The sequence below is a fragment of the Mobula hypostoma genome, chromosome 3, assembly GCF_963921235.1.
Source record: "Mobula hypostoma chromosome 3, sMobHyp1.1, whole genome shotgun sequence".
Taxonomy (NCBI): Eukaryota; Metazoa; Chordata; class Chondrichthyes; order Myliobatiformes; family Myliobatidae; genus Mobula; species Mobula hypostoma.
The window spans coordinates 47,697,444-47,717,679 of NC_086099.1; the positions used below are offsets into that span (position 1 = coordinate 47,697,444).

At 37.1% G+C, this 20,236-nt stretch overlaps 1 protein-coding gene across 2 annotated transcripts in view; it reads left to right on the forward strand.

Annotated features, from left to right (window-relative positions):
- The window catches only part of kif2a (kinesin family member 2a), a 127,019-nt gene that overhangs the window by 40,502 nt on the left and 66,281 nt on the right, over positions 1-20,236 (forward strand). For both annotated transcript variants that reach the window (XM_063042986.1, XM_063042987.1), the window contains exons 7-8: positions 2,790-2,885; positions 9,950-10,004. In XM_063042986.1, the coding sequence (XP_062899056.1) occupies positions 2,790-2,885; positions 9,950-10,004 (151 nt within the window). The remainder of the gene's footprint in view (positions 1-2,789; positions 2,886-9,949; positions 10,005-20,236) is intronic.

Genomic DNA, 20,236 nt, shown 5'->3' on the forward strand with positions numbered 1-20,236 from the left:
TAACCAGCTTTAGAAAAGTTTAACATAACAGGTTAATTAATAAAGTTAAAGCCCGTGGGAAGCAAGTAGAACTGGTAAGCTGATAACAAAATTAATTAGCCCAGCAGGAGTAAACAAACGACAACGGTGTTTTGTGATTGAAAGTTGTTTCCAATTGGATTCTGCAGAGCTCAGTGCCATGTCTCTTGCTTTTAAATTTAGGGGCCATAGTTCACTAAAGACATGAGAAGGAATGCATTTGGGAAGTGGAAGCATTTTAAAAGAAAGATGCAAAAAAAAAATGGAACACATAAAATTTGAAATATTTGTTCACAATTCACTAAAGCTTGCAGGGAAGGTGGTTAAGTTGGTGATGAACACTTTTTTATTAACAGTGTATAGAATTGCTTGCAGGAGTGTGTTAGATTTATAGAAAACAGCATTTTCAACATATTCTGGTCTGTATAACAGGTAGGATATAATTGCACTGGAGATGTTATGGTGTAGATCTAGAAGGATGTTACCAGAATCAAAGAATGCATTGGCTGCTGTTCTTTGGTACAGGTGAATAGAGTTGAGAGATCTCAGTTAATTGGTAAAGGAAAGACTTGTTTCTGCTTTAATAGAATGGTCAGTATGTGGAAGGTGGCTGGGATAACTTTAATATAATTGGTAGTGAATTAGAGCTGAGAAAGCTCCACCCAGTATGTATTGGGCACCTGGATTCCTTTTCTGTAAACTTAACTGGAAATTTATGTGATTTGGTATTTGCGCAATGAACCAAATGGCTTCTTGCTGGTGAAAGGGATGAAACAAGATATTATAGGGGATTCTGGAACTGCTAAGATTCTTAGTATGATTATTTTGGGCTTTGTTGTTTCTTCTAAATTTGGAATACTTTTCCAGTGCTTGGAGGAGATTTTGAAGCATCATCTATGTTGTGCATGCATTTCAATGCCCCATCGATGCTGAGAAGGGTTGTCAGATTTGGTATTGATTGCTTTTCAAGTCACTTTCAGCTTAATTTGCTATATCTGAAAATAATGAAGGGTCGACAAATTTACTTTCAAGCTTTCAAAGACCAGTTTATCTACAATATTTTATGAAAGAAAAATATTGTAGATATTTGCAATAACCCACCACCTTGTTTCTTTTATTACAACCAATTATTATTTTCTTAATTTAATTCAGATTTTGCCCTGGGAAAAATTTAAACATGTATATTTCTAAAATTCCACATTCTTGTTTTGTTTTTTACCCGGAGTAGATAACTTGATTACCAAATGATTAACAAATTTTCCTATGTACTACTTGCATAACCTGCATGGTAAAATATGTTTTCTCTCACTGTGACCAAGGAATTTGTTTACATCCTTGTGCTGTTATTTCCTTTAGTTGAAAGTAGAAAATTTGTGTTTTACCATTGAGTATAGAAAAAAGGAAGGGGAAATTATGAGGAAGTGGCAAGGTTTATGTTATTTCTCTATCCAGAATTTGTTTCATTCAAATCTTTTTATATGATATCTTAACATAAATGATCGTGTATGATAAATGTTGAAAAATTAATACTGGATTCCTGACTTGGCTGATCTTGTCTTGGTAGAAGTAGAATGCCTATTTGTTCTTGAAAGAAAAGAAGAAAAATTACCTTCTGATTATAATTTAATATTTTGTGATTCCTTCCTTAATCAGTATTCATGTTTGACTCACAGTAGGTGTTACTGAATAAAAGGCAAAATAGTGTTATAACAAAATCATCAAACTAGTAGGTTTATAGAGTATGAGTTCTAACAATTTATAGAAAATTGTTATACCAATTTCCCCCAGGATCAATAAAGTATGACTATGACTAGAAATATTACTATTATGAAACTTACTTGACTCGGCATTGGCTTGAGTATTCGGATCCATGCAGTGGTTAATATTTGAAGCTTAATGTGTTATCCTGTTTCTTTGCTAGGTCTCATCTCTGTTTATAAACCTTAGTGTGTTCTGGTGAGCGTACACTTCAGTCATTGAATTCTTAGAAATATTGAACTACTGGGACAGAAGGAGACGTTTGGTTCATTTGGTTCATTTGTTCTTGTCAGCCAAAAGAGGAGCTACTTAGGTTATTCTGACTCTAATTTTGGTTCATAGCCTTGTTGGTTACAGCTTTTTTAAAAGTGCTCATTTACTTTTAAATGTCATGGAGTTTTCTGCATCAAATACCCTTGTAAGTTGGATGCAGACTACCAACTCTGTCTGAGTAAAAACATTTTTGTTCCTTGAATTTCCTCTAACCCTTTGATTAACCATTGTCCCTTGCTGTCTATCTCCTTGCCAAGACAAGTGGTTCTTCCTGTTCACCCTGTCCGGGGCTCTCTCAATTCAGTACATCTTATGTAATTCTGCCTTTGTTTAAAAGGGATCAAACTCACTGCAGATATTTTTTCTTAACTGTAATTCTGAATCTTTGTCCATACTTAAATCTCCTCTGCATCCTCTTGTTAAGTTCATCACCTCATTTATCCTAGTGCAGAGATTTATTTGTCGGCCAACCTGGCCGGCCCAGCACAACCTTGTGGTCTTTGTATCTGTTTGTGTTCTAAAAGAATAGAACTGTAGTTCTGGTTGAAGCTTTTTCCTTCAAATATTATGCTTAAGGTTTATATCCTTTCATCTTAAATGGTTTCTTTCTTAAATTTAGCAAGTGAGTTTTTTGTATTGCAGAACACTTACAAAGTTAGAAATGATTAAAGCCAGATGCTGCATTCAACAACCACAATTTGGTATTGTGTATTTACTTTGATAAATTGTGTACTTAACAGGATGTTGATTCTACAAATCCAAACTGGGAAATTATGTGCATGATAAGAGAATTTAGATCAAGTCTTGACTACCGACCACTTACGGCTGCTGATCCAGTAAGTTACAAGTTTAAGCAAGTCAAATTGATTTGAGAACATTGTTTTGGATTTCATGTTTAAAATTACTCAGAAATGATTTTAGATTAGATTAGATTATGAAGACACGCAGTCCTCTTTTATTATCATTTATTAATGCATGCATTAAGAAATGTTACAATATTTCCTCCAGTGTGATATCACAAAACACAGGACAGACCAAGACTGGAAAAACTGACAAAACCACATAATTATAACATATAGTTACAACAGTGCAACAATACCATAACTTGCTGAAGAAGTCCATGAGCACAGTAAAAGTTCAAAGTCTTGTCAAATGTCCCACATCTCACGCAGACCGGAGAAGAAAGAACTCTCCCTGCCATGCCGACCACAGTCCTACTCTGAGTCATCCAAAAACTTCGAGCTCTGTGCGAATGATTGGACCTCAATCTCGGTCGCCAACAGCAGGCAAGGCCGGGGATTTTGAGGCCTACCCTCTGAAAGATTCCCAACCACGCAGTAACGACAGCAGCGAACGAGCATTTCAGAAATTTCTCTAGATGTTCCTCTGTGCTTTCATGTCTGCCTCCATCAAATCAGATTTGTCCACGGCCCCTATTTAACGGATACAGTATCATTTTCACCGGAGGGCTGTGCATGCACGGTGTGCTGCTCTCTCTCCTCCCGCCATTTTAAATTGTATATTTGAAATCTGAGTAATCTCGATGCAATTTGTCTTTGTTGTCAAAGTACTATTTAAAAGCAAGTAAAAATTAGTTAAATTTATCTAATTGAAGCTTCAAATGTAACAGAATAGAAAATTGAGAAAAAGAAGCCATGCCAATTTATAACGTTCAGTTATATCATGACTTGTCTGAATTTTGACTTAAATAAGGGTTTCTGCTTGACCCCCATGACCCTTGATTCCCTCTTAAGTCAGCACCTACAGCGACTGGTTTGAGAATGTCTAAGATTCCAAGTGCGTGGGCTGGAGCTAGAGTAGAATTCCTCTTCTCAAGCTTAAGTGATGACCTTTTATTCAGAGACTCCACCACCTAGCTTCCCCACAAGGAAAATGGTAGCATAGTGGTTAGTGTAATCCTATTATACTTTGAATAATTGAAAAGGCAATGTTATATCTGAAGTATCTCTATCAACATTTATTTATACATCGATATTGCATTTATACTTTTTTAGAATGCTGCATGCTTTTTTTTTACAGTAATTTCCAGATATTGCAAGCATAGGTCCAAAGCTTGGAACAACAAGTCTTCTCTTCATTGCACTTACCTTGTCCAGGCACAGACAATCTTGCTTGTTCTTTGTCATAGGGGTATTGTTGGCTGTCAAAGGTACAGTTGATTTTGAGTAGTTTTAAATTTGTCGCTTGGTAGGCTACATACAATACTTCCAAATATACCATCTTTTGAATTACTTCCACTGCCATCTGCAGCATGTAACTTCCATTTAAGAAATGTATTTTAAATCAAATTAATAAACTACAGATTTCACTATCTTCTGAAGGACTCAGCAGACCTAGGAGGTATGACACCTTTCAACAGATAAAAGTTCCATCACCATGGCCGGAAGCAAGGCTGTGGGAGGGGGACTCCAAGCCAGGTTGAAACACAGAGGGGTGAGGTCCCCTCAGTCCAGCATCTTGATAGCAAAAGTGCAATCTCTGGAGAATAAAATCAAGGAACTGACAGCAAAATTGCCATATCGGAGGAATACGAGAGATTGTTGTGTTCTATGTGTGATCGAGACATGGCCTACTCACAGCATGCCAGATACGGTGATCAGACCTGAAGGCTTCTCAATTCACAGGATGGACTGAACTGCTGATTTGGAAAAGGCAAAAGGTGCAGTTGTGTGTTTCATGATAAAACTCGTGGTGTTCGGTGTGGCGATTTTGTTTAAGTTGTGTTCCCCCGACATTGAATACCTTACGGTCAAATGCCGTTTGTTTTATTTACCTAGGGAGTTCTTCACTGTAATCCTATTTGCAATTTACGTATCGCCAGTGGATGACGATAATCAAGCGTTTGAAATGCTGCATGATGCTATCTCCAAGCTAGGAACAGTTCATCCTGACGCATTTCAAATCATAGTTGGCGATGACAATCAGGCTTGTTTGAAGAAAACACTGCCCAATTACATCAGCGTATATCCTGTAGCACCAGAGGTCCCAACACACTTGACTACTGTTATACTAAGATATGGAATACCAGACCGTATTTTGGTAAATTTGATCACTTGACTGTCCTCTTACCTGCATACAAGCAGAGGCTAAACAGCAAAGCTGCAGAGATTAGGACAGCAAAGAGGTGGTGTGGGAGGCAGAGGAGTGACTAGGAGATTGCTTTGAGTTGGTGAACTGGACTACTGTTCAAGGACTAATCTGTGGATATCAATGAATACACCATGGTTGTCATGGACTTTATTAAAACAGTTGTAGACAAGTGACCCCCACAATATCATTCAGAGTCATCCCATCCAGAAGCCTTGGGTGAATCATAAGACCCGTAATCTGCTGAGGTACAAGAGGGCATGGTACAATCACCAGTAAACCATCTCACAGGTGAAGTGACAAAGGATGAAACTTGAATCAACAAAGGATGCTCAACAGTTGTGGCTGGACTTGAATACTATCACCTCTTAAATTCAAGTAAATCAAGTGATGTAAGCGACAACAGGGCTTCACTTCCAGATGAGTTCCATGCCTTCTGTGCTCACTTTGATTGTCAAAGCATGGAGGAACATGATGAACACGATGATCCTGTGAGTTCAGTCTCTGAGGACGACAAGTGAGCAGCTTTCTGGAGGGTGAACACGTGAAAATCATCCAGCCCAGATAGGGTACCTGGCCAAGTACTAAAGACTTGTGCTGATCAGTTGGCTGGAGTGTCCACTGAGATCTTTAACCTCTCGCTTTGGTAGTCTGAGGTACCCACCTGCTTTGTGCAAACTTCATTTATTCCGGTGCCTAAGAAGAACGTGGTGACCTGCCTCAATGACTATTGTCCAGTAACACATCCACAGTGATGAAATGTTTTGTAAGGTTGGTGATGAAACGTATCAACTCCTGCCTGAGAAGCAACTTCAATCTGCTCTAATTTGCCTACTGGAGCAAGAGGTCCATAGCAAATACCATCTCATTGGCTCTACACTCAACCCTGGAACATCTGGACAGCAAAGATGCACATCAGGATGTTCTTTATTGATTACAGCTTGGCATTAAATACCACCAATAATCAATAAGCTTCTAGACCTTGGCCTCAATACCCGCTTGTGCAAGGGATCCTCAATCTCTTATCTTGCAGACCCCTGTCAGTTCAGACTGCCAACAGCACTTCCTCCACAGTTTCCATCAGCATAGGTGCTCCACAAGGCTGTGTGCTTAGCCCTTTGCTCTACTCGCTTTACACTTATGACCACATGGCTAATCACAGCTCTAATGCCATAATTCAAATTTGTTGACAATGTCACTGTCATTGGCCGAATCAAAGGTAGTGACGAATCAGCATACAACAACCTCTTACTCAATGTCAGCAGGACCAAGGAGCTGATTATTGACTTCAGGAGGAGGAAACCAGAGGTCCATGAGCCAGTCCTCATTGGAGGATAACAGGTGAAGAGGGTCAACTTCAAATTTGTCAGTGTTAACATTTTGGAGGACTTGTCCTTGGCCCAGCATGTAAGTGCAATTACAAAGAAAGCACAGCCACACCTCTACACCCTTCGGAGTATGACATCCAAAACATTGACAAACTTCTATAGATGTGTAGTGGAAAATGTATCGACTAGCTACATCACAGCCTGGTATGAAAACACCAATGCCTTTGAAAGGAAAATACTACAAAAAGAAGTAGTGGATACAGCTCAGTTCATCACAGGTAACGCCCTCCCCACCATTAAGCATATCAACATGAAACGTTGTTGCAGGAAACCAGCATCCATCATCATGGACCCCCACCACCCAGGTAGGTCATGTTCCCTTCTCACTGCTGCCATCAGGAAGGAGGTGGCTCAGGGTCAGGATTCACACCACCAGGTTCAGGAGTAGTTATCACCCCTCAGCTGTCAGGCTCCTGAACTCAACTTCACTAGCTCCATCATTGAAATGTTCCCACAACCTATGGACTCACTTTCAAGGACTCTTCATGTCATGTTTGTGATATTTATTGCTTGCTTGCTTGCTTCCTTATTTATTTATTTATTGTTATTATTTCTTTCTTGTATTTGCAGTTTGTCGTCTCCTGCACACTGGCTGAACACCCAATTTGGTGTGGCCTTTCATTGATTCTATTATAGTAATTATTCTATTAATGGATTTGTGGAGTATGCCCACAAGAAAAGGAATCTTAGGTGTATATGGTGACGTGTATGTACTGTGATAATAAATTTACTTTGAACTTTAAACTTTTAGAGTCAAGGGGGGGAATATTGCAAAGCAAGATTTAATGCAGAAACTTCCCATAACTAGAGCCAGGTGCAAGAGGTGATCTGTTGTGCAGGTTGTTTCAAGAATCTGATGGCGGTAGGAAAACAGCTGTTTTTGAACCTGATGATGCTGGTCTTCGGGCTTCTCTATCTCCTGCCTGATTGTAGCAGCGAGAAGGGGGCATAACCTGGATGATCAGGGTGCTTGATGATAGATGCCACCTTCTTGAGGCATTGCCTCCTGTAGATTCTGCCACGGGTGGGGATAGTTGTGCCTGTGATGGTCTGGGCTGTGGCAGTTATTCTCTGCATCCTCTTATATTGCTGTGTGTTGGAAATGTGCTAAGTCATGATGCAGCCAGTCATAATACCTTGGACAGTGCATCTATAGAAGTTAGAGTATTTGGTGATATACTGAATCTCCTTAAGCTTCTTCAGAAGTAGAGGTACTGGCATGTCTTCTTCATGATTGTATCTACAGTGGTACCAGAAAGTTTGTGAACCCTTTCGAATTTTCTCTATTTCTGCATTGGTGGGAGGAGAGAGAAGCAACGCGCTGCGTGTGCGCAGCCCTCCAATGAAAAACGATATCGTATCTGTTAAATAGGGGCCGTGGACAATTCTAGTTTGATGGAGATGGATGTGAAAGCGCAGAGGAACATCTGGAAAAATTTCTGAAATGCTCGTTTGCTGCTGTTGTTACTGCGCGGTCGGGAATCTTTCAGACGGAAGGTCTCACAATCCCTGGCTTTGCCTGCTGTTGGCGACCGAGAAGGACGTCAGCTCGTTCGGATAGAGATGGCGCTCAGTACTCGGTGTCGGAGAGCTGATCAGAGCTTGAAGTTTTCGGATGACTCAGAGTCAGATCGTGGTCGGGTATGGCAGGGAGAGTTTTTCTTTCTTCTCTCTGTCTGCTTGAGATGTGGGACATTTGGGAGACTTTGAACTTTTACTGTGCTCATGGACTTCTTCATCAAGTTATGATATTGTTGCACTGTTGTAACTATATGTTATAATTATGTTAGTTCTTTTCCGTCTTGGTCTGTCCTGTGTGTTGTGATATCACACTGGAGGAAATATTGTATCATTTCTTAATGCATGCATTACTAAATGACAATAAAAGAGGACTGCGTGTCTTCATAATCTAAATATGACCTAAGATGTGATCAGATCTTCACGAAAATTCTAAAGCTAGATAAAGAGAACCCAATTAAATAAATAACAACACAAAATGAGCAGATATACTTACTCATTTATTTATTGAGAAAATGGATGGCTTGCCATCATTGACAGAACTGTGAATTGTACCAGCAAATTCTACAGGAAAATGTCAGGGTATCTTGTCTGTGAACTGAAGCTCAAGAGAAAGTGGGTCATGCAACAAGATAACCCTAAACACCCAAGTCAGTCAACCAAAGAATGGTTAAAGCAGAAGGAATTTCACATTTTGGAAAGGCAGAGTCACAGTCCTGACCTTAATCCTATAGAAATGTTGTGGAGGGACCCTGAAGCAAGCAGTTCATGTATGAAAGCCCACCAACCTCCCATAGTTGAAGCAGTTTTGTTCAGAGGAATGGCCTAAAATTCCTCCAAATTGATGTGCAGGACTGATCAACAGTTACCGGAGATGTTTGCTTAAGTAACTGGAGTGACCTCCTTGTACAGCAATAACCTCAACCAAAGGTTCACATACTTTTTCCAGCAAGTACATGTAATATTGTATGTGTTGGGTGCAGAATATGTCGTATAAGATTTTAATGCCTTGAGTTTGCAGCTGCTCACTTTCTCCATCTCTGACTCAATATGAGTACTCCCAACTAGTCTCCCAACTTCCTCTTAAATCAGTGATTAGCTCTTTGGTTTTGTAGATGTTCCGCACAAGGTTGTTATTGTGCCACCAATCAACCAAGTGTTCTATCTCACTCCTGTACACTGACTCAAAATCACTTGTGATACAGTCAACAATGATGGTATTGGCAAATTTGTAGGTGGTGTTTAAGATATGTTAAGTCACTTGATTAGATACATGTACATTCATGGGTGTAAAAAGAGTAGAACAGGATGGCTAAGTACACACAGAATCTTGTGATGCACCTGTATTGATAGTCAGTGAGAAGGAGCTGTTTTTACTCATCCCTACTCGTTGAAGTTTGGTGATGAGGAAGTGAAGGATCCAATTGCAAAGGGAGGGATGGAGACCCAGGTGTTGGAGATCTTGGAGATTTTGCAAACTTTTTTGAAATCAGTAGAGTATTGGGTTGTGCAGCAAGACCTGCAAGGTTGTTTACAGCATAATACTGTGGAATCATAGCAAACCAGTGGTGTAGCATATTTATAGATCAGGCCTTCCATATCCTTCCAGAAGGCCTAAACATCTGTGGATAATTGCATGTTCATTGAAGTCTGGGATCTCAGTTTGTGATCAAATGTAAGTGAGTTCCAGTCAGTATCACTAACAATAGCCCCCAAGGTCAGGCCCATTGTTAGAGAACATGACTAAGGTTATATTTCACATGGCAGTATAATCTTTATATTGAAGTAATTTTAATTAACTGCATTGGTTAAGTCCACATATTTGATGACCTAGAAGTATGCATTATTGGAACATGTGTGTAGCTAAAATTTTATTGTTCTTTTAGATTGATGAACAAAGGATATGTGTATGCGTAAGGAAACGACCACTAAACAAGAAAGGTAAAGTCAATCTTAATTTATTTTCTGTTCAGTTATAATTTGGTGACCTTTTCAAACTAAGTGGTTTCTGATCAACATTTCTTGTAGCTCAAGAACATAGGAAAATAAGGTGCTTGGAAAATGAGTGTATTACATACTGTCAGCACTGTAAACTAAACTCTCTACCTTTTATGATTTTTATGCAAGTTTGTACCTTGTGTTTGTTGTCACTGATCATTCTTTATTGCAGGCTTCCAACTGCTACAAACCAGAATGTGCTGTATTCTGATGCCTGTCTAGCAAGATTTAAGACTAAACAGTGAAATACAAAAAACCTATAGTCTTTTTGTTGGATATACCAAAAAACTGTCTCTTTTCCTTGGCTTTTGTTGTTTCTTTTACTCTAGTTTGGGTTATACCTCTGTGGAACAATGAAAGTTTCTTCTTTTCAGTTTGTTCCTAGTTTTGAGGATGACTTGCCCTCATCCTAGTTTTGAGGGAACTGGCTACTCTTTCACTGATGGATCTGGTGGTGGCTGACAGATTAGATAGGCAATTAGTGAGGTGGTCTGCTCCTTTGCTGATCATGTAGGGCCTCTGTACTTGTGAATGTCATCTCAATTCTCAATGTCATCATGCATGTTCCTCCTCCACTTTGAGCTGTTGTAAGCTAACAATTCCCAGGAATCAGTGGGGATGTTATAATTATGTGTGGACACATCCTTGCATCTCTTTCTTCGTCCTCTTGGTAATATCTTCTTGTGACCAAGCTTGGAAAAGTTTATAGTAAAGGAGGGGGAAAAAGCAGTCTGCCCAATCAACTTGAGCCAGTCCTTTATGAAAGCAATCTAAAGTGAATCATCTTCCTTTGTTGTTCTCAAGATGTCACCATGCCTTTCTTAATAGGTTTTAGCATTTTCTGGCAGCTAATATCACCTTTCAACTTCTGCTTCCTAAAACTTGGGTTTGCCACTCTAGAGAGCAGTGCAAGCCTCAATTTTTTGTCTTTATCTTGGCTATTCTCCAACTTCTAGCTACTTTTATCTGGGTCACTTGCTATACCTGTTTTGTTAAAATTATCTTTTTTAATGTACTTTTCTCATTTTGTTTTACAAAATCTTAACCCAGGTTTCATTAGCCTTTATTGCAAGGGCAATAAAGTACAGTAGTGGAGAGATAATGTTGGTGAGGCCACAGCTGGGGTACAGCTCTGGTCTCCTGTACAGAGGTGGTTCATTACATTGACTCCTGGAAGAAGGGGTGTCTTGTAAGGAATGATTGAACAGGTTGAGCTTGTGTATTAGAAGTTAGGTAAATAGGGGTAGTTTTCATATGAAGTGGAAGATTCTGAAAATCTCACTAGCTAGATGCTAAGAGAATGTTTTCCTTCCTTTGCAGAAACCAAAGACATTGATTCAGAATAAGGGGATAGAGATGAGGATTTTTTTTTTCCAGTCATTAATCTTTGGAATTTCTTACTTCAAAGAACTGTGGAGGCTTAGTCATTTAAAAAGATATTCAAGCTGGCATGGATAGATTTACAGAAGTTAACAGAGAGCATGGAGTAAGGTGAAATGGAGATCAAATTCAGATAAGCCATGATCTTACTGAATTGCAGAGCAGAATCAGTGTCTTCTGGTGCTCATGCCTTGCATTCAGGCAGTTTTGCTTCCTTTGCCTTTGTTCATGAGATTTTGAAAACCCTACCCAAAGCATTTGTCTAAACTGATTTAGTAAATGTAATACCATTCACCAACCTTAAATTCCTCTCAATTTATTGGCCTTGTAATTTGTTACATATACGTTCCTAAGATCAGAACCCTCATTGTTTAAGCTTTCCGATTACTAAGCAATTTTTACCTATGTTTACATCTCTGTTGTATTTGTGTTTCTTATAACATTTAATTTTGGCAAACACAATTTCATATGTTGCATGACTAAATTGCTGAGTGGTATTATTTTGTCAATCTACTGCTGTGTTGCTTCATTTCTAACCATGAATGAAAAGCTAATGGTTAATGCAGTATAAACAGGGAGCTTACCCGGCAGTGTGTAGTATCATCAGCACCGGAGTTTGAGGCCAATGGTTCCAGGTTTTGAATCTGGCTGGCTTATTGTTCACTTTCCATCCGTGCTGTGTTGAGAGTTGAACTAGCAACTTGACCTCGTTTTTTTAAAAAAAAATAACATGCTAAGGAAATGGCAAAAAAAAATGCCACCTGATGGGCCATAAAGCATTAAAAGGAACAACAAATGGAGAGCTCAAGTCTTTGTCATACCAAACTGTAAGTTAAGTTGACATTGATATAATCTGCACCTTTAGAAGGCGAAATGTGGAATTTGGTCTTAATTTAGGAAAAAAAAATGTTCCACTCACTCATCACCCCAAAGAATCCTTGTGGTGAGATCCTTGCTTTCTGATTAGCAGTTCCTCTGAGTGTGCACTTACTTTTCTCTGCCTTGTGTTACTTTGTCCACAGAGTCCATTGTAGATGTTTCTGATCAGAGAGATGTACTTGTGTTTTCTCATAAGTTCATCCCCTTTGTGCAAATTTTATTCATGCAGAGTTTATTTTCCAAACTGATATACTTGCATTTTATTTTACAACAGTCATACTATTTACACATTGCACTTGGAAAATTGTTTCTCCACATTTGATTTGATTTATTTATAATTTATTTTTACTACAAAAAGATAACCTTTCACTAAAGATTAAACAAGATTGGGAGAGAGAACTTAATATGACTTTTGTTAATGAAGATTAGTTGCGAGTTCTGAAAATGGTTAATTCTTCTTCGATATATGCCAATCATTGTTTAATTCAGTTTAAAATTGTTCACCGTTATTATTTAACAAAGGAGAGGCTATCCAAAATATTTCCTAATATAGATAATTATTGTGATAGGTGCAAAAATGAAGTAGCTACTTTGTCATATATGTTCTGGTCATGTCCCTTATTGAAATTGTTTTGGAAATCTTTATTTTCTACAATTTCTAAAGCTTTGAAAATTAATTTACAACCTAATACATTAACTGTTATGTTTGGAATAGTTCCGCATCATATTCAGGGTATTTCATTTTCGAACCAACATGTAATTGCATTCGTTACATTGTTGGCAAGAAGAGCTATTTTATTGAAGTGGAAAGATACCTCTGCTCCTACACTAATTCAATGGTTTTCCCAAGTAATGTTATGTCATAGTTTGGAAAAAATTAGAAGTAGAACTTTTGATCCCCGATTTGATTTTCAGAGAAGGTGGGGTTCTTTTGCTAATTATTATCATTTAATTTGAATTAATTTACATGGTTTCCTTCCAGTTTTATGTTATATAAATGTGATTTGGCGGTTGTTGTTTTCTTTTTCTTTATTTATTTATATATATATATAAAAATTGTAAAACATATTGCTCCGGGACTTGGTTCCTAATGGTTTTTTCTTTTCTCTTTTTTTTGTTTTATAGTTAGTGGTGGGTTTTTTAGTTAGTTGGGGTTCTCTTTTTTCCTTTTTCTTTTATAAAAAAACTTTCTTTCATTAGCATATATGTTTATTTTTCTTCAGCTTAATTATATACTAATTTGAATTTTTGTATTTTATAGCTGTAGAAGATTATATTTCAATAAAAAGATTTAAAGATGATTGAAAATGGATTGTACTGTTCCTAAATTCTCTATACAATTCACTAACCTGATTATCATTTTACATTGGAAATAATTCTGAAAATGCTTCCTCACTTTTCAACGTTGAACTCTATAGACAATGGCAGGAAAAGTATGAGAACAATACCAACTACAGGCTGCCCTTTAAGTTGCATATCATCTTGACACGGAAGTGTATTACCATCACTTCATTATAGAGAGCTATAGGGGAAGGAAGGGTTAGATCGATCTTAGAACAGAGAGCTTAGAGAGCTACGTAGAAAGTTGAGAAGTAGGGTTGGACTTCCGGTAGCGCTCATGGAGTGAAGTCGCGTTCTTGACTCGCTCCATTACCTCTGAGTTTTTTTTCTCTATGGTCAGCTATACTTTAATTAACCATTAAGGCATCAATTTTTACAATACTTTGAATTAAACTGAATTCTCTGACAATTGGATGATACTTAGATCTGCTATGTCTAAGAATGGGAAAGACGGCAAGGATGATAAACCTCCGGTTAAACCGAAAGCTACGGATCTCCCTCCGACTGAATCACAGGTGACTTTGAAAGCGATATCGGAGTTAATTCAGAGGGAAATTTCAACCTCTGTTAGGGAGATGATTCGTACGGAAATTGCAGGCTTTGTTAAAGACCTGATTCATACGGAAATCTCAACTAATTTCCAGAAAATTGCTGATTTAATTGATAAGATGCAAACATGTATTGCGGAACATCAGTCGGCTATATCTGATCTTCAAAAATTCGCGCAACAAAGTGAGCTTAAGATGGGGAAAATCGAAGAAACAATTAATGTAATGAAGAAGAAACTTGACTTTTTGACTTTTAAAAACTCTGACTTGGAATCTAGAATGCGACGGCAGAATTTACGAATGATTGGCGTGAGGGAAGCCGTTGAAGCTAACAACCCCATGAAATATTTCTCCCAACTTTTAAAAGATGCATTCCCTACTGTATTTCCTGACCAACCACCGCTACTGGATCGTGTTCACAGAATCCCATCATACTCGTCTAGGTCAGATAGACCTAGGCATGTTATCTTACGTTTTCATTACTTTCAAGACAAGGAGAGACTGTTTCGATTCGCTCGATCTAAAGGTTTCATTGATTTTTCGGATCTTAAGTTCCGATTCGTGGAAGATTTCAGTAAACCAATCTGGGACCAACGGGTCCGTTACAGATCCGTGATGTCGGAATTCTATAAGAGGGATTTAAGACCAGCGCTGCTGTACCCTGCACGTCTAAGGATTCGCATGTTAGATGGAGCCCTTCGTTTTTTTGATTCTCCATCGGATGCCCAGAGTTATCTGGATCAACTTTCATCTCCAACATCTTAATTGCTTTCTTTTTAATTTTCTCCGTTGATCGGAGGCTGTGAATTGGTTGGTTTTAACTTTTCTGTGCCCTATTTGGGCAGAAAAGTTTACTTTCGATTTCTTAATATGGCTACTAAACTTTCTTTTTAACTGCGTCATTTCTTTCTTTTCCCAGGGGATTCTGGGTGGTTACTTCCCTTTTGTCATCTTACGTATTTCCTGTGCGGTCTTAAATTTTGTAGTTTTTGTTTAAATTTTATTCTGTTTTGCTTTTTATAATCACTTTATGTTAATAATCCTATTTTTTTTGTTGCTGTGTCTATTCATGAGTTTGAGGTTTATTGTGGTTTTTTTTTTAATATATATTTTCCGGCTTTTGTTCTGTTCTGTGTGTATTCTAATTGAGCTAACTTTTTTTTACTTATTTTTTTACTGTTTTACAATTAGCTGTTCCTTTTCATATTTATACCTTTTTTTTAGGGAGCGTATACCGGAAGTCATGGGGGTAGTTTTAGCGCTTGCTTCTTTCTGGCGGGTCTGCTTTAGATTTTGCCTTGGGGTCTTGGGCTGGGGGGTGGCGGGAGGGGCTTCACGTTTTAGTTTGTTTTTCTTTGGGCTATATACATTATTGAAGTACTGGTTGCGTCCTTTTCCCCGGTATCTTTTGTATGTTCTGTTTCCTCTCCGGGTTTGTGGGTCGCGCCTATTGTCAATCCTCCTTGTTGTGGGTTGACTTTAGGATTTATGGAGTCTATTATTAATTTTGTCTCCTGGAATACTAATGGTCTTAATCATCCTATTAAAAGAAAAAAAGTTTTTAAAGTGTTCCGGAGACTTAAAGCACAAATTTTATTTTTACAAGAGACCCATGTACGGAGGGGGGACAGACTACGTTTTTTCAAATTCTGGAAGGGACAACAATTTCATTCGAACTCCAATGCTAAGATTCGAGGCGTCTCTGTTTTTATAGATTCCTCAGTTACTTTTATACAACAGGATATTATCTCTGATCCGAATGGTAGATTTTTATTGGTTAGTGGTTTACTATTTAATAAAAAAGTAGTTTTGGTTAATGTTTATGCTCCTAATATGGATTGTCCGGAATTTTATAAATCATTGTTTGATCAGTTTCCGAATTTGAACGAGTTTTCATTGATTTGGGGCGGAGATCTTAATACCTGTTTATCTCCAGCTTTGGACCGTTCGGCTCCTTTACGGACTTTACCTAATAAATCTGCAAATTTGATTAATTTTTTCCTTTCTGATTCTGGGTCGACGGATATTTGGCGTTTTCTGCATCCTCAGGAAAAAGATTTTTCCTTTTTTTCACATGTTCATCATTCCTATTCAAGAATTGATTATTTTTTTATTGATTCTCGTCTCATTCCTTCAGTGATTAAATGTGATTATGATTCTATAACCATTTCGGATCATGCTCCACTTAAGCTTTCTATTAAAATTATGGCCAATATACCAAACAATAGACAATGGCGTTTTAATTCGCTGTTGCTTCAGGACTCGGACTTTGTTAATTTTATGAATGAACAGATTGAGCTTTTTTTTACAATTAACCATACAGAAGATATTTCGGTTAACACTCTTTGGGACACTTTTAAAGCCTATATTCGGGGTCAGATTATTTCGTATTCCGTTGCTTTGAGGAAGAAACAGAAGCAGGAGGAGATGGCAATTGTGGACAAGATTAAAGAAATTGATAAGAAATATGTTATGGCTCCTTCTGAGGAGCTATACAAACAAAGAACTGAACTTCAAATGGAACACAGTTTACTACTCTCGTCCTCGATTGTAAACCAATTAAAGAAAACAAGAAGTGATTTTTATGTTCACAGTGATAAAATTGGCAAGCTGCTGGCTAATCAATTGAAATCTAATTATGTTAAATCTCAAATCAATCAGATTTATAACCAAAATGATCGATTGATATTGGATCATGTGGGGATTAATCAAACCTTTTGTGATTTTTATTCTTCTTTATATCAATCAGAGTCTCCTCGAGATTCTAAATATATGAATGATTTTTTAGATAAGTTAGACTTTCCTCAGATTTCACAGGATATGTCTTCTTTATTAGATACTTCCATTACAATGGATGAGATTAAGAATGTTATTTTTTCTATGAATCTGGGGAAAGCTCCTGGCCCTGATGGGTTTACCGTTGAATTTTATAAATGTTTTGCTTCTTTATTGATTCCTTGGCTCTATAAGGTTTTTGAGGCTTCTTTGAAACTTGGTAAACTTCCGGAATCTTTTAATAGAGCATCAATTTCTTTAATACTAAAGAAGGATAAAGACCCTGCTCAATGTGCATCTTATAGACCAATATCTTTATTAAATGTTGATTCTAAAGTTTTTTCTAAGTTATTAGCAAATAGACTAGAAAAAGTACTTCCTTCTATTATTTCGGAAGACCAAACGGGTTTTATTAAAGGTCGTTACTCTTTTTATAATATTCGTACATTGTTAAATATCGTTTATACTCCCTCACAAAATGTTCCTGAGTGTGTTATTTCTTTAGATGCCGAGAAAGCTTTTGATAGAGTAGAATGGCCTTATTTATTTAAGGTGCTTGAAATGTTTAATTTTAGCCTGAAATTTATATCCTGGATTAAACTGTTATATCACTCCCCTGTAGCCTCGGTTCGTACTAACTCTTTAAACTCACCTTTTTTTCCTCTCTTTCGTGGTACTCGACAAGGCTGTCCTCTTAGTCCCCTATTATTTGATATTGCATTAGAACCTCTTGCAATTGCTATTCGAGAATCTTCAAATATTACTGGGATAACTCGGGGATTAAAGTCCCATAAATTATCACTCTATGCTGATGATTTACTTTTATATATTTCTAATCCTGAGAGATCTATTCCTGCTGTTTTAGAGTTATTAGCACAATTTGGTCTTTTCTCAGGTTATAAATTAAATCTTAGTAAGAGTGAACTTTTTCTGATTAATAAACATCTTCCCTTATATTATAAATTTCCATTTAAATTGATTAATAATTACCTTTCATATCTTGGGATTAAAATTACTTGTAAACATAAAGATTTATTTAAGACTAACTTTTTACCATTAATAGACCATATTACTCAACTTTCATCTAAATGGTTTCCCTTATATTTAACTTTGATTGGTCGTATTAATGCAGTTAAGATGTTTTTTTTGCCAAAATTTTTATATGTGTTTCAGGCATTACCAATTTTCGTTCCTAAATCTTTTTTTGATAAAGTCGACTCTAAAATTTCTTCATTTATTTGGCAGAATAAGAATCCGAGACTGGGTAAAATACATTTACAGAAAGCTAAGAGAGATGGAGGTTTAGCATTACCTAACTTTAGATTTTATTATTGGGCTATTAATATTCGACATATGAAATTTTGGTTACTTGACCGGGATATACTATCTATTCCTAAATGGGTAGCATTGGAATTACAATCTGTTCAGGGTTATACACTTGGTTCTATTTTAGGTTCATCTCTTCCTTTTGATTCGAAACGCCTTAAGCAGGTCTCTAACCCGATCGTTAAATATGCTTTGCGTATTTGGTTTCAATTCAGAAAATTTTTTGATCTTAATCAATTCGGGTTAGCGATTCCTATTTTAGGTAACATATTTTTTCCTCCCTCTTTTACGGATCGCGCTTTTCAAACTTGGAAGACTAAGGGTATTTTACGGTTTTTGGATTTATTTTTAGATGGTTCCCTTATGTCTTTTGAACAATTATCTAATAAATATAACCTATCAAGAATACATTTTTTTAGATATTTACAAGTTAGAAATTTCCTAAGTACTATACTTTCTTCCTTTCCAATGCTTCCTCCTATATATATTTTAGATTCGATAATTAACCTTAATCCATGTCAGAAAGGTGCATCGGCTATGATTTATAATATTATTATGAAACTCAGGAAAGCTCCATTTGATAAGATTAGGGTAGATTGGGAACAGGAATTGGGGCTTACCATTTCTGTGGATGATTGGGGGCAGATTTTACAATTAGTTAATACTTCCTCTATTTGTGCTAAACATTCCCTAATTCAATTTAAAGTGGTGCATAGAGCACATATGTCCAAAGATAAGTTAGCGCGTTTTTACTCGCATATTAATCCTTTCTGTGATAGATGTTCGGGGCAGATAGCCTCTTTAACTCATATGTTTTGGTCTTGCCCTACTTTGGAAACTTTTTGGAGAGATATTTTCAATATTATTTCTAAGGTATTAAATATAGATATCTCTCCTCACCCTATTACTGCTATCTTTGGACTACCTAAAATTTCTAGTAATCTTTCCCCTTCAGCCCGTAGAATGATTGCATTTCTTACTTTAATGGCGAAAAGATGTATTTTACAACATTGGAAAGAGCTTAATGCTCCAACTACCTTTTTTTGGTTTTCTCAGACGATTTTATGTTTGAATCTGGAGAAAATTAGAAGTAACCTTTATGATTCTTCATTTAAATTTGAACAGATTTGGGGACCTTTTATTCGATATTTTCATTTAATGTAATATTTACCCTTCTTGTTTTTTTTCACTGTTTTAATGGAGGTCGGGATTGAGGACGTGATTTTAAGTTTAACTCTGTTTGGTTTCAAGTTAGCCCATTGCTTTGCTTTGCTTTTAGTTAGTTGCACGGTGGGTTTTTTTTGGGGTTTTTTTTTTCTTTTTTTTCCATTGATATATATAAAATCTAGTATACTATTATGTTATCTTGGTTTCTTATGCTTAAATTACATTGTTTGTAGTATTTTCTTTTTGGTATTGTTATCTTTTGGAATTTTATTATACTTTAACATTGTATTAATGTTTATATGGCTTACCTTTTTTGTATACTTACTCAATAAAAAGATTTAAAAAGAAAGAAAGTTGAGAAGTAGGACTTCCCGGATAGTAATTTCTGGATTGCTGTCTATGCCACGCACCAGTGAGGGTAGAAACAGGAATATTTGGCAGATTAATGCATTGTTGAGAAGCTGGTACAGTGGGCAAGGCTTCAGGTTCTTGGATCATTGGAATCTCTTCTGGCGGAGGTATGACCTGTTCAAAAGTGACGGGTTGCACCTGAACCCGAGAGGAACCAATATTCTCTTGGGCAGGTTTGGTAGATCTGTTGGGGTGGATTTAAATTAAGTTGGCAGAGGGGTGGGAAGCAGAGTGAAGTGACTCATGATAGAATGGATGGTATAAAAGCAAAGATAACAGGCAATCAGACTATTAGGAAGGGCAGGCAGATGATAAGACATAATTGCAGCCAGAAGAGTGAGTATCAGG